We start from the raw sequence: 15,257 nt of genomic DNA, 5'->3' as shown, positions 1-15,257 counted from the left end.
ATGTCTTACCATATTTTGTCACTGTTTATGTCATTTCCAGTCAGAAGAAACCTACTGGTCAAATCAAAATTCTCTACGGCTCATTATTTGGCATGGGTATGAATACTTTTGGGCTAAATTGTAGATAGATAGATAGACTGAAAGAGAGACAGACAGACAGACAGACAGACAGGAAAAAAGAGAGGAAAAAAGAGGAGAGAGGGTGGCATTTCTGATATTTCCACTTCAGTCCCTCTTTGACATTGATGAAGTGTGCTTCATTTATTCATCATGTCCTCCTGTGTTGTCCAGCTAATTGTGATTGAGTATGAAAACTTGTCTTATTATCCACCTGGACCATCATTTATTTGATGTCTGTTGTAGCACTGTACGTGATGACCGGTACCATACAAATTAAGCCTGTTAGTTAAATTGACATGAAAATGTGTGAAACAGAAAGAGAGAAAATAAGGAAGGATAGAGAGAATTAAAGATCAAGAGATTAATTAAATTGAACTGGAATGACAAAGAAACAGACAGAGAGAGAGAGAGGGCAGGGAGAGAGGGAGAGAGAGAGAGAGAGAAAGAGCTAGGGAGAGAGAGGGGGGAGAGAGAGCGGTGGGTGAGTAGCAGAGGCTTTAGCCCCCTTTTAAAGCTTATCAACTCACAGTAGCCGCGTCTTCCCGCTGTCACGGCCATTCCCTCAACACTGAAGAGGTCACACACTGACGCAGATAGAAAAAACATAACATGACGGGGATAATACGTAACCGAACTACCTACACTCAGAGAACCTCCTCTCATCTTTGAGCTACGTTTACAGAGCGGGAGCCGATCGTTCAGACTTGTAGGAGAATTGCGAGTTTCGTGCGCTCTCCTCTCCACTCCGCCCCTTCGCCTGGCAATGTACGGTTTAGCTTTGTAACTTCTTTACTGGCCCGTCTGTCATTTATGAACTTTGCCAGCTGTAGTGTCACAATTCCTACGCTCCCACTGCACAGAAGAAAATGAAGACCACGCGGAAATGCCGCGCGTTGCTCTCCGTTGGACTCAACCTCGTTGCACTCTTCTTCTCCACCACCGCGTTTATTACCACGTACTGGTGCGAGGGTACTCAGCGCGTCCCCAAACCAAACTGCAGCAAGCAGCGGCGGCATAACTGCATTGACTACGGCGTGAACGAGACGGACCAGAGCAAGGTCCACTACAGCTGGGAGACTGGAGACGATCGCTTTCTGTTCCGCCGCTTTCACACTGGGATTTGGTACTCCTGCGAGGAGAACATTCACGGCTCAGGTGAGATATTAACGTTCCGCTATGGGTTTCTTCGGCGCGCTATGGAAAAGCTCTTAGAATTAATTAACCGTTAGCTTTCAAAATATTTTTAGAAATTGGAGTCCGATAGAGATACAAAGACATATAAATCAAACCATGTTAACAAATCAAAGTTCATTCGTACAGTTAACAATGAAATTTTTTCTCTACTTCCGAGCTCTTAACGTGTAGTTAACAGTATACAAAAGTTAAATAAGGCGAAAATATGGTAGGTTATAAAATACCACAGGTACTATCTTGGCTGGGGAAAAAGTGCTTAGCCTACATTTACATACGCTGAATGTAAATGTAGCTCTGGCCTGTTTTATGGTAATTATATTTTAATTATATATGCTTATAGCTGAATACAATCCGTTGTGTTTAATGTTTTATTATTTTAGTGCAAAATGAATAAAAATACATTTCATATTAAGTCTTTCCAATAGTTATTTCATGATGTTTGTTATTTTTGTTAACTTTTTAAACATTCATTTTATTGTTTTGTATTTTCTTGCGCTCTAACAAGATAAAACATATTGGAATTAATTTAATACTTATACATATGTGCTTTAAATGATCTAGAATATCAAAGACCAGCAAGATGTGGTTTGAAAAATTTCAAATTGATGGATATGCAGTGTGTATGTTTCACACACACACACACACACACACACACACACACACACACACACACACACACACACACACACACACACACACACACACACACACACACACACACACACACACACACACACACACACACACACACACACACACAAGCACATATTAATATTTACTACACATGATCTGATCAATTTCATTGACAATATAATGTCATCCATGTTTTCATTGTTTCCAATCTCCCACTCATTTTAATGAATCTGGACGGGATTGTGGTGCTGGTACATAGCTTGTTATTGAATCTGGATGGGATAGTGGTGCTGATACATAGTTTGTTATTGAATCTGGATGGGATAGTGGTGCTGATACATAGCTAGGTAATGAATCTGGATGGGATTGTGGTGCCGGTACATAGCTTGGTAATGAATCTGGATGGGATTGTGGTGCTGGTACATAGCTTGTTATTCAGACAGTTTTATTATCTGACCCATAGCAGGTGTTAAAATGGAATTGCATTCATTTCAGAACCCCATGTTAAAGTTGGCCCAAAACAAAATGGAAGTAATTAATCATGCAGAGTAATGAGAATAATTCAGTTTTAACATTGCTTTTGATGAAAACGCCTGATTTCCCTTACAAAGGAGAGTTATTTGAACAATTCAGACAAATATTTGATAGAACATAGAGATGTGTTCCTGGATAACACAGCCTGCGGCCTCCTTGACCTCATGGTGTTGCAGGTGACTGTTTTATTTGAGTGCTCCTCCCTCCCTGCTTTTGTCAGTTAAGTCTGTACAAGTCTATAAAAAAACAGAATACCCAATCAGAACAAGAGAATACACATTAGAACATCAGAAGAAACATCAGAAGAAACATCAGAAGAAACATCAGAAGAAACAGAGTACACAATAGAACAACAAAATACACATTAGAACGTCAGTAAACACATTAGAACATAAGACTGCATTGTAGAACTTCAGATTACTCTGTATAATATTAGAATACAGTTGGAACTCATTTATACTAAATTATAATGTACGAATATGAACAAAAAAAAGCAAAACACAAAATATCTTAATAAGCTGTTAGACCATCAGGAGCCAGAACAGCTTAATTTCCCCTGGACTGTCTGGAAGTCCATTCTAGTATTTCACAGATAAAAGCAATGATACACCAGAATCCACCTAAAATCAACTTATTTTCCCCTCGCAAAGAATGCATGGGCCAGCCATTGAGAATTGAACCTTAGCTCACATGAAGCTTGGGCGCTGCCTTTGGAAGTGTTGCAAAGTGAGTAGTATAGCAGCTTTCATTTATTCGAAATGAGTCATTCCTTAAGGGCCACACACTGATGGCAACGCCACACACTGGGTGGCTGTAGCTTCTTCATAAGCATGATATGAAGTAAATGGCCCAGTGAAGGCACCAGTCTTCTGTATAAACTAATGTTTATTTTGTTAAGCACCCCAAACATTGCATATCTCCCTTGACAACGTAACGTACTAGAACTGCTAATTCTGATCATTTTCATTCAGTTTCACCTATTTTTAACAAGGTAAGCCAATTGAGAACCAATATTCCTTTACAATGAGGACTTGGCAAAAGGCATAACAATTGCAAGACAACTCATTGAGTTACACATGAAAACTGTAGAAACAAAGACAATCAAACATTATATACCGATGAATGAGTTTCAATAGGTCATCATTTGGGGTGATATTTAGGGTCAGTAATTGCAGCTCACTTTAATTTTGAACAAATGAGGGGTTAAGAAAGTGTTAAGTTTGAGTATCATCTGCAATTAGGTCTGGTCATCTGCAGCAGGGAACTCAAAATAATGAAGTTTGAATGAGGTGTTGACTTTGGATAACCAGTGTGAGGTGTTTACCAGAGGGCAGTGTTATCACGGGTGAGCTGATGTTGAGGACTGAACTGATGTAAAGAGGTGATTTGCTTCAGATGAACATAGATGAGCTGGTACCAGTGGGTCTAGGATTGTTTTTGCAGCGAGGGCTAATTTACGAGTCTAAAGATCACAATTATTTTTCTATGGGGCACTGGTGACTAAGTGGATGGCTTTGTGATGTACTAAATCGAATGTATTGAGATGAATATTTGCACCAATCCTGTAAATTGAACTGGTAGAATGGTCATTTTCACGAGAGCATGTTTTGCAGATTGGGTGAAGAAAGTTTTGTTGCTAAATGAACAAACCAATACAGTATTATATTTTATACTGGAGGTGTCTGATGTGGGTCTAGAATGAGAATGAACAATTCGACTAAATACCAAAATATGTTTTGCAACTCAACATATTTTAACTCCTGCTATGGTGAGAATAATTGCAGGGCAGGCTGAGTTGGATTCTAATAGAAGAGCATTCAGTTTGTTTTACTGGAATTTGAGGAGTAGCTGGAGAACAAGAAAGCCGAGTTCTGAAATAATCATTTAAACCAGGCAAGGTCTTTTGAACCATGCTAGAACTTTTGAACCAGGCCAGGACTTTTGAACCAGGCTGGGTCTATTGAACCAGACTAGGTGTTTTGAACCAGGCTAGGTCTTTTGAACATGGCTAGGTGTATTCAACCAGGCTAGGTCTTTTGAACCAAGCTAGGTCTTTTGAACCAGGCTAGGTATAATTAACGAGGCTAGGTCTGTTAAACCAGGCTAGGTCTTTTGAACCAAGCTAGGTCTTTTGAACCAGACTGGGCAGTTGCTAAGTCAAATGATTTGAATGAGATGATTGAGAAATTCAGAAGCTCTTCCCAGCTTAACAAAAACAGCCGCAAAATACTGCTTGCTGGCTATAGCAGATGTGATGTAATATAACTGCTCTTAAGACACACTGCACCTCAGAGGGTTTATGCCTTGACACAAAATGTTGGGTTATTTCTTTGATTACCATGGATTCAAAAACTTTAGATAGGTGGACAGATTTAAATTGGCCTGTAACAGTTTGGGCCTATCTTGCCTCCTTTTCAATCCAGCAGGATTTCAGACGTTTGTAGCAAGAGTTTCATCAGGCGAGCGACAGTGGCTGCGATAACAGATAACAGGGGTAGACAGCTTCAGAAAGGCAGTTTCCGGATCATCCTTCCAATCTGATTTGTAAGGATCCAAATTGTGGAGCTCCTTGCAAACCTCATTCACCTGAAGTGGATGAAAGGAGAAATGAGGGGAGTTCTGGGTGAAAAGTCACGGAACAGAAACAACAGTGCCAGCAGCGGTAGAGATGTAGCAGAGCTGAATGCATGGCCAGACATAACAAAGTGGTTATTGAAGCTCTCAAAAATGTTGTCTTTGCCAGAGGTAACAGTGTTATGAACCTTTAATGCCATATACCGGTTATACACACACACACACACACACAAACACACACACACAAACACACACACACACACACAACACAACTAGAAGAGTACAAAGTTATGTGATGTCATCCCTGGGGTAAACAATACAGCTCTTAGCGAATCAGTATTCAGGATCCAAACCACCTGGTAATGGGTTAGTGAACTCACGTGATCCATTAGTGTAATCAGTGATGCACGTGGACAGTGATAAATACTGTTTTCTGGCTCTGTATGACAGTACTTTTGATTTAAAATCTTAGAAAACTTTGGAATGATATTGCAGACTGTTACCTATCATTTGAGGGAATCTTCATCCCTATTGGATGAACCATTTTAAAATTATCTGCACATTGTCTACAAAGCACCTCCATTACATAGCATCAACCCCACCCCTTCAAATACTTCCAGACCTCACTGTCCATCACATGCCTATATAGTTCTATGGGATGTACACATGCCTATATAGTTCTATGGGATGTACACATGCCTATATAGTTATATGGGATGTACACATGCCTATATAGTTCTATGGGATGTACACATGCCTATATAGTTCTATGGGATGTACACATGCCTATATAGTTCTTTGGGATGTACACATGCCTATATAGTTCTATGGGATGTACACATGCCTATATAGTTCTATGGGATGTACACATACCTATATAGGTCTATGGGATGTACACATGCCTATATAGTTCTATGGCTATGTACACATGCCTATATAGGTCTATGATATGTACACATACCTATATAGTTCTATGGGATGTACACATGCCTATATAGTTATATGGGATGTACACATGCCTATATAGTTCTATGGGATGTACACATGCCTATATAGTTCTATGGGATGTACACATGCCTATATAGTTATATGGGATGTACACATGCCTATATAGTTCTATGGGATGTACACATGCCTATATAGTTATATGGGATGTACACATGCCTATATAGTTATATGGGATGTACACATGCCTATATAGTTATATGGGATGTACACATGCCTATATAGTTCTATGGGATGTACACATGACTATACAGTTCTATGATATGTACACATGCCTATATAGTTCTATGGGATGTACACATGCCTATATAGTTCTATGATATGTACACATACCTATATAGTTCTATGTGGATATTCATATTTATGTTGAAATGGGTTTGCATGCCATCACCTTGCATTTTACTAGGACTATATCTGAAAGTTTCTACATTTGATTGACAGGATTTGTTACTATAGTGACCTTATCCATCCCACAGCCGCCTCCTTATATGCCCTCTACCCCATGCCCCCTGCCCCCTGTATTATCACTCCAAGTGCGCACTCATTCACTCATTCCCTTTCCATGGACTTAAATGGACTCTCTTGAATTTCTGAACATGCTCAGCTGCCCATTTTTGAGAGTAATCCTCATATGTGATCCAATTTACATAACATGTTCTGTCCTGCAAATAAATAAATAAGATTGACTACCCTGTTAATATACTGTGGGTAGAACAAGTATTTGATACACTGCCGATTTTGCAGGTTTTCCCACTTACAAAGCAAAGTCAACTGTGAGTGACGGAATCTAAAACAAAAACCAGAATATCCCATTGTATGATTAATTAGCATTTTATTGCATGACATAAGTATTTGATACATCAGAAAAGCAGAACTTAATATTAGGTACAGAAAGATTTGTTTGCAATTACAGAGATCATATGTTTCCTGTAGTTCTTGACCAGGTTTGCACACACTGCAGCAGGGATTTTGGCCAATGATCATTGATGCCCCACGAGTTGAGGTCTTGCATGTAGCCCCAGACCGAGGGAGATTGACCGTCAACTTGACCTTCTTCCATTTTCTAATAATTGCGCCAACCGTTGTTGCCTTCTCACCAAGCTGCTTGCCTATTGTCCTGTAGCCCATCCCAGCCTTGTGCAGGTCTACAATTTTATCCCTGATGTCCTTACCCAGCTCTCTGGTCTTGGCCATTGCGGAGAGGTTGGAGTCTGTTTGATTGAGTGTGTGGACAGGTGTCTTTTATACAGGTAACAAGTTCAACCAGGTGCAGTTTATACAGGTAATGAGTGGAGAACAGGAGTACTTCTTAAAGAAAAACTAACAGGTCTGTGAGAGATGGAATTCTTGGTAGGTGATCAAATACTTATGTCATGCAATAAAGTGCAAATTAATTATTTAAAAATCATACAATGTGATTTTCTGGATTTTTTAGATTCCGTCTCTCACGGTTGAAGTGTACCTATGATAAAAATGACAGACCTCTACATGCTGTGTAAGTAGGAAAACCTGCAAAATCGGCAGTGTATCAAATACTTGTTCTCCCCACTGTATGTTGTTTTAACATGCGTATAATATGTTTGAATCCAATTTGTACTGTGTTACATGTATGTCAGCTTTTGGACGTAAAGCACCTGTTCTGCAAATGCTGCGTACATCAATGTCTTAGAAAAGTGTTCCTCCACCCAACACACCTGAACACACTGCAATCTCTCTTCAACCTCATCATAGTTTATGTATCCTAAATGACCCCCAGTATCCTTCCGTTTATAGTGCACTACGTCCAATCCACACCCATAGGGTTTTGGTTAAACAAAGGGCACTCAGACCTATAGGACTTTGAAGGAACAGTGGGCACTCAGACCCTTAGGACTTTGACCGAACAGTGGGCACTCAGACCCTTAGGACTTTGACCGAACAGTGGGCACTCAGACCCTTAGGACTTTGACCGAACAGTGGGCACTCAGACCCTTAGGACTTTGACCGAACAGTGGGCACTCAGACCCTTAGGACTTTGACCGAACAGTGGGCACTCAGACCCTTAGGACTTTGACCGAACAGTGGGCACTCAGACCCTTAGGTCTTTGACCGAACAGTGGGCACTCAGACCCTTAGGACTTTGACCGAACAGTGGGCACTCAGACCCTTAGGACTTTGACCGAACAGTGGGCACTCAGACCCTTAGGACTTTGACCGAACAGTGGGCACTCAGACCCTTAGGACTTAGGTAAAAAAAAGGGCCCTCAGAACCAGAGGACTTTGATCAAACTGAGGGCACTCAGAACCAGAGGACATTGCACACACAGAGGGCACTATACAGCTCCAGAAAATATTAAGGGACCACTGCACCTTTTTGTTTCCTTTCCAAAAAAGTGGAAAAGTACATTTTTGAGTGAAGAACAGAAGTGTTCAATTTGCAGTGGTCTCTTAATTATATGGCACCAGTAGGAACGTGGACATAAATGATGATCAGACAGTGACATCACAGCCCAACTTTCAGAAAGGCGTGATGCAACACAGTTGCGTGTATTTTGTGTGTGTGTCATATGCAGTTGTGCTCAAAAGTTTGCATACCCTTGGAGAATTGGTAATATATGAACCATTTATAAAGATGAGTGAACCATTTATAAACATGAGTGAGCTGGCAAAATAAGTATTTTATTTCTTATGGGATTCACATTCAACTGTAGGTCATAACAGAATGGCACAATCATAATTCAAAACATAGCAACAAAGGAAAAATGAACTGACCCCTGTTCAAAAGTCTGCATACCCTTAGTTTTTAATACTGTGTATTGCTCCCTTTAGCATCAATGACAGCGTGCAGTCTTTTGTAATAGTTGTCTATGAGGACCCGAATTCCTGCAGGTGGAAAAGCTGCCCATTCGTCTTGGCAAAATGCCTTTTGACATTTGAGATCTCCCCAGAGAGACTGTGATGGCCACTCCAGAACCTTCTGCTTTTTCTGCTGTAACCACTAGAGGGTCAACTTGGTCGGGCTGGAAAGTACAAGATCATCCCATGCGCAGCTTTCGTGCAGAAGAATGCAAATTGTCTGCCAGTATTTTCTGATAACATGTTGCATTCATCTAGACATCAAATTTCACAAGATTCCCATGCCTTTAGAGCTCACACAATCCAAAACATCAGTGAGCCACCACCATGCTTCACAGTGGGGATGGTATTCTGTTCACTATAGGCCTTGTTAACCCCTCTCCAAACAAAGCGCTTATGGTTGTGACCATAAAGCATTATGTTGGACTCATCACTTCAAAAGATGTGAGGAGGGTCAAGGTGTTGGCATAGTGTGAACGGGCTTTTTTGTGGCATTGGTACAGTAAAGGCTTCTTTCTGGCAACTCAACCATGCAGTTCATTATTGTTCAAGTATCGTTGTATTGTGCTCCTTGAAACAACCACACCGTCTTTTTCCAGAGCAGCCTGTATTTCTCCTGAGGTTACCTGTGGGTTTTTCTTTGTATCCCGAACAATTCTTCTGGCAGTTTTGGCTAAAATCTTTCATTCTCTATCAATCAATAACATTTATTTATCAAGACCTTTTTATTTTTTCAGTTGTCACAAAATGGTTTTACAAAACACCCAGCCTGAAACCCCAAGGAGCAAACAGCAACAGTGTTGCCTAACATTCCAGGGTATGTAAACTTTTGATCAGGGCCATTTGGGTGATTTCTGTTCTCATTATGATTTAAAAAGGAGCCAAAAAACTATGTGATAATGAATGGCTTCATATGATTACTATCGTTAAATAAAAGACAGTTTTAGTGCATGATCAGTCATATTTTCAAAATCAATGCCAACATTTCATAATTTCTGCCAGGGCATGCAAACTCATGAGCACAACTGTACTGTAGATGACATGCATGGCTAGATTTAAGACACCTTTGTCAAATGAACTAACACACAGAATACATGATGCAAGACAGACATTTTGTGTGTGTGTTTTGTGTCTGTCTGTGTGTGTGTGTGTGTGTCATATACCGTAGATGACATGCATGACTAGATTAAAGACACCTCTGAACATGTTTCAATGCTAATTAGTGATGCTGGGGAACGGAACAAGTCTGTCCCAAATGACACCCTATTCTCCATGAACCACACAACGTCAGACCTGTGCCCTGTAGGGAATGGGGTGAGATTTGGGTCTTAGTAAGTGTGCCTCTCTCTGTCTGTGACTGTTTGGAACCCTTTGAAGAGCCTCTGATGTTCCATGTGTGCAGTATGTGGGTGTGTGGTGAGTGTGTGTGCATGCGTGTGTCCATGGGTGTGTGGTGAGTGTGTGTGCATGCGTGTGTGTCCATGGGTGTGTGTTTCACAGTGTGCCTGCTCACTGTGTGGTAGATAGGGGTCCATCCTGTACACATGAGAGACAGCCGTAACCTCTTAACAAACCTCTATAACGAGCATCAATTAACATAACACACTCAGCCCGTCACAGCTCCCTATTCCATTAGTGATTAATTTCCCTGTAACCTGAAACAAGCTGCTATATCAATCAATCAATCACATTTATTTATAAAGCCCTATTTACATCAGCAGCTGTCACAAAGTGCTTTTACAGCACACCCGGCCTTAAACCCCAAGGAGCAAACAACAGTAGTGTTGAATTTCAGTGGCTAGGAAAAACTCCCTAAGAAGGCCGAAATTTAGGAAGAAACCTAGAGAGGACCCAGGCTCAGAGGGGTGACCAGTCCTCTTCTGGCTTCTCTATGGAGAAATACTGTCTAGATGGGAGGCAGCTGATGTCAAAGAGATATTAAAATATGCTTGTTTGAGTCACATCTGGGAGCCTATTTGTGTTTTAGCTGAATCCAACCCTATCCATTTCCATAACCTTAACCTAATTATACTGAACTCTGACTGGAAGTTGAAGGCCACTGTGCCCTCCACTCTGGGAATGTTCTTCATGAAGACCGGAAGTTGAAGGCCACTGTGCCCTCCACTCTGGGAATGTTCTTCATGAAGACCGGAAGTTGAAAGCCACTGTGCCCTCCATTCTGGGAATGTTCTTCATTAAGACTGGAAGTTGAAGGCCACTGTGCCCTCCACTCTGGGAATGTTCTTCATGAAGACCAGAAGTTGAAGGCCACTGTGCCCTCCACTCTGGGAATGTTCTTCATGAAAACCAGAAGTTGAAGGCCACTGTGCCCTCCACTCTGGGAATGTTCTTCTTTAAGACCAGAAGTTGAAGGCCACTGTGCCCTCCACTCTGGGAATGTTCTTCATGAAGATTGGAAGTTGAAGGCCACTGTGCCCTCCACTCTGGGAATGTTCTTCATGAAGACCGGAAGTTGAAGGCCACTGTGCCCTCCACTCTGGGAATGTTCTTCATGAAGACCAGAAGTTGAAGGCCACTGTGCCCTCCACTCTGGGAATGTTCTTCATGAAGACTGGAAGTTGAAGGCCACTGTGCCCTCCACTTTAGGAATGTTCTTCATGAAGCCTGGAAGTTGAAGGCCACTGTGCCCTCCACTCTGGGAATATTCTTCATGAAGACCGGAAGTTGAAGGCCACTGTGCCCTCCACATTTTACAGTGTAGTGGGTTTGCTATTCTTAATGTGCTTTCAATGTGGGACACCACTGTTAATGAGATATCAGTAGCAGTTGGTTTTCCCTGTATAAATAAGATAAAATAATAAAAACATGGTTAGATTCTGTCCATTTTTTATCCATGAGCAAAATTAATGCAACTGGAAGTCAGGGGAGAACCATCTTTATTCAGCATGAGGCTACGATGTTAAACTTCCATAGTTCCATAGTTCTTATCAGGTTGTGTGGGGCCCTTCAAAAATGGATACCAACTGTTTGTGATACGGTACCTCATATAGCACAAGATAACAAAGTACCACTCCTCTAACAAGAGAATGGAAACAAAAATACATGTGTATCATCAGGTAAAGACAGGTTTCCTCACAATGGTATGTTCCAACCTACGGTCCATGGGTCTATTCATAGTCTATGACAGTCACATGGAAAACTCCTATCAGGAGGTATGGACATTGTGTTTGGGACCCATCAGTAATGGGGCATCACATTTCCTACCTAGTGTCCTTCGTACAGAGATAGTTAGTACTCTCATACATTGTGTCAAGCTTAATTCAGTTACTTTTCATGCCCAGTATATATCAATATCATAGCCAAAGTCAAAGTATTTTAATTCTCAAGTGCACTGAATAACATGCATTATTCTGAACTATGTGACATGTGACATCTGTGTAGTAATTATGAAATATATAAAGCAAAGAGAATAACAGAACATTTAAAATATAAACAACAATAGTTACTAGAAGCAATTCCAAATAATGTAGAAATGGTAATATGGACAGAATAGAAATCTTAAATATTTTAAATATAAGTGATGTAGTGCCTATAAATGGATACATTGAAATGTGCTAATGTACATGAATGTACACAGAGAGTAATCAGAGCATATGAAATGTACATGAATGTCCATAGAAAGTGACCTGAGCATATGAAGTGTACATGTGATCAACAGATCAGTGTTGCTGGTTGAGGAGCCTTATGGTCTGAGGGGGAAAACTGTTTGTCTGGAAGTGTGGAAGTGTAGTGCAGGCAAATTGAAGGTGCAAGGTGGCATGTGCAATTGAAATGCAGGGGCAGCAGCAAGGAGGTTCCTGAGGTAGACATGCAGTACAAGAGAGTAGTGCAACAAGGTCCCTGAGGGGCAGAACTCCGTGGTGGATGGGTGGGTGTGGTTAGTGATGGTATGGGTTACAGAGTTCAGCAGGGTTACAGTAGATGGGAAGAAACTTTTCCTGAGCCTGCTGGTGTAAATAGACCTGTACCGCCTGCCTGTGCACATTATATTATGTGGCCAGTCCACACTGTTTTAATTTGAAATGTCTACTCATAACTACTGTACACTTTATTTTTTATTTTTCATATATATTTAATCAAATGTAATCTTTACATTGTAGTAATTTGGCCAATGCTTCTATTTATACTAGAGAAACTAATCATTTGTTTATGACTTTTCAAATAGCTAGCTCAATTGGCTCTTAATTTAAAGCCATGTCATTAAAGCCATTTTGTTGCTCTGGAGAATACTAAATGCCCCAGTATGTGTAGGTCACATGGTGCAAGGAACCATTTCTCTCACAAAGTCTAACTTGGGGGTATGGGGGGGTTATATTATCAGGACAAAGGGAGATGGGGCATACTTCTGACCAATGTAAGCGAAACCAAAATTCCAGTCGAAACTGAACCCTCTGGGACTAGGTTGATTCCTGACAGACATTGCAATGGAGCTGTATTAGCACAGTGGGCTAAAAGACTCATTCATATTCATTACAGAAGCTATTAGAGTCTAACCACATGAGATCATAGTTTAAACACACTGGAACTTACTGAGGCAGACCGGTTAATGCATTAAATGAAGAGGGGGAGAGAAAGGAGGAAGATAGGGAAGGAGGAATTATGGAGGCTAGGTAGGCAGGAAAAGAATAACAGGCAGAGAAGATTGAGGAAAGAGAGGGTGAAAGGGAGTGAGGGCTGAGTGGGAAAAAGGATAAACATACGCACTTGTGCTACATGAAGTGTGCATATGCATGTGTGTCAACTCATGGCAACTCATGACTAGTCAGGATGTTGGCTGGATGGTTGGACTGGGATGTTGGCTGGATGGTTGTACAGGGAAGAGGACAGGGATGTTGGCTGGATGGTTGGACAGGGATGTTGGCTGAATGGTTGGACAGGGATGTTGGCTGGATGGTTGGACAGGGAAGAGGACAGGGATGTTGGCTGGATGGTTGGACAGGGATGTTGGCTGGATGGTTGGACAGGGATGTTGGCTGGATGGTTGGACAGGGATGTTGGCTGGATGGTTGGACAGGGATGTTGGCTGGATGGTTGGACAGGGATGTTGGCTGGATGGTTGGACAGGGATGTTGGCTGGATGGTTGGACAGGGAAGAGGACAGGGATGTTGGCTGGATGGTTGAACAGGGATGTTGGCTGGATGGTTGGACAGGGATGTTGGCTGGATGGTTGGACAGGGAAGAGGACAGGGATGTTGGCTGGATGGTTGGACAGGGAAGAGGACAGGGATGTTGGCTGGATGGTTGGACAGGGATGTTGGCTCAGTCATTGTGGACAGGCTTGGTGGTTGTAGTGGGTCAGCCACCCAACCAGTTCAAGCTTTAGGGACATTTGTTGTTTGTTTTTGCCTTACAAACCTGAGCTGTTCCCTGATGATGTGGTAGGGAAAGGAGTCTGTCAGAGCTTATTGAGTATGCACACACACGTACCAAATTCACCCACACACAGAGACACAAAAAATGACACACACATGCATTTACATATGCAGACACACACACACACACACATTCAAGCAAATGTAATTTGGTGTCCTAGCTACCTATGTTTTAGTGTATTAGTTACTAGGAATATGTTATCATCCAAGGCCAAGAATATCCAAATTCACCTGGGATATCATGTACCACACCTTTACTACTGAAACACACTGAGAAAAAGACATCCACCTGAATACACACACACTCCCTGAAGTACTTTAACAAATACATACTATTGTACCCCGCCACACACACATCCACACACACACATACACACAAAGACTAATAATCTATCATCCCACTGTTTGTCCTGCATGGCACACAGACTCTGTCCATGCTGATCTGCAGCGCCTCGCATTGTCTTGAAGTTAACAATATCGCAGAAAATGGAATTTATTTACATTAAAAAAGTCCTCTGCCAGACTCCAAGCAATCTGATTTCCTTAAAGAAATATATTCTGCTTGCCTCCTAGCTAAGTGTTTGCTAAGACATGTTAATATGCGCTCTGGGTTGTCTCTGTGGAGGGTAAGGGAAGTAATCAGAAAACATTTAGCAAACTATTCATAAAAGCATTATTATCTTTATTTATTATTATTATTTTTAATAATAACCTAAAAGACATTACGTCATCGGCCCTCCTGTAGGGTATGTTGATGGACTCACTCAGTGTCCAGTTTATTATTATCTAATACCTGGGTGAACCCCTTGGCCTTCAGAATGGCCTAAAATCTTCAGGGCTTGGATTCTCCGGCCTTCAAATATTGATCAGTTGGTATTAATGGACCTGGTGTGGGCCAGGAAACTTCCACCATTGTGCTTATACCCCCGGATGTTTCCTATTCTACAGCCCTGTTTCCAAAAAGGTTG

General features: G+C 41.4%; 1 protein-coding gene across 1 annotated transcript in view; it reads left to right on the top strand.

The window, feature by feature from the left end:
- The first annotated feature begins 675 nt into the window (after nucleotides 1-675).
- Nucleotides 676-15,257, top strand: part of gsg1l (gsg1-like) — a 40,145-nt gene continuing 25,563 nt past the window's right edge. Inside the window, exon 1 of the mRNA XM_013136162.3 lies at nucleotides 676-1,275. Within this exon, the coding sequence (XP_012991616.1) occupies nucleotides 987-1,275 (289 nt within the window). The 5' untranslated portion in view covers nucleotides 676-986. The remainder of the gene's footprint in view (nucleotides 1,276-15,257) is intronic.

This window comes from Esox lucius, chromosome 11, assembly GCF_011004845.1.
Source record: "Esox lucius isolate fEsoLuc1 chromosome 11, fEsoLuc1.pri, whole genome shotgun sequence".
NCBI classification, from domain to species: Eukaryota; Metazoa; Chordata; class Actinopteri; order Esociformes; family Esocidae; genus Esox; species Esox lucius.
This window is presented reverse-complemented; position numbering and strand designations above follow the sequence as displayed.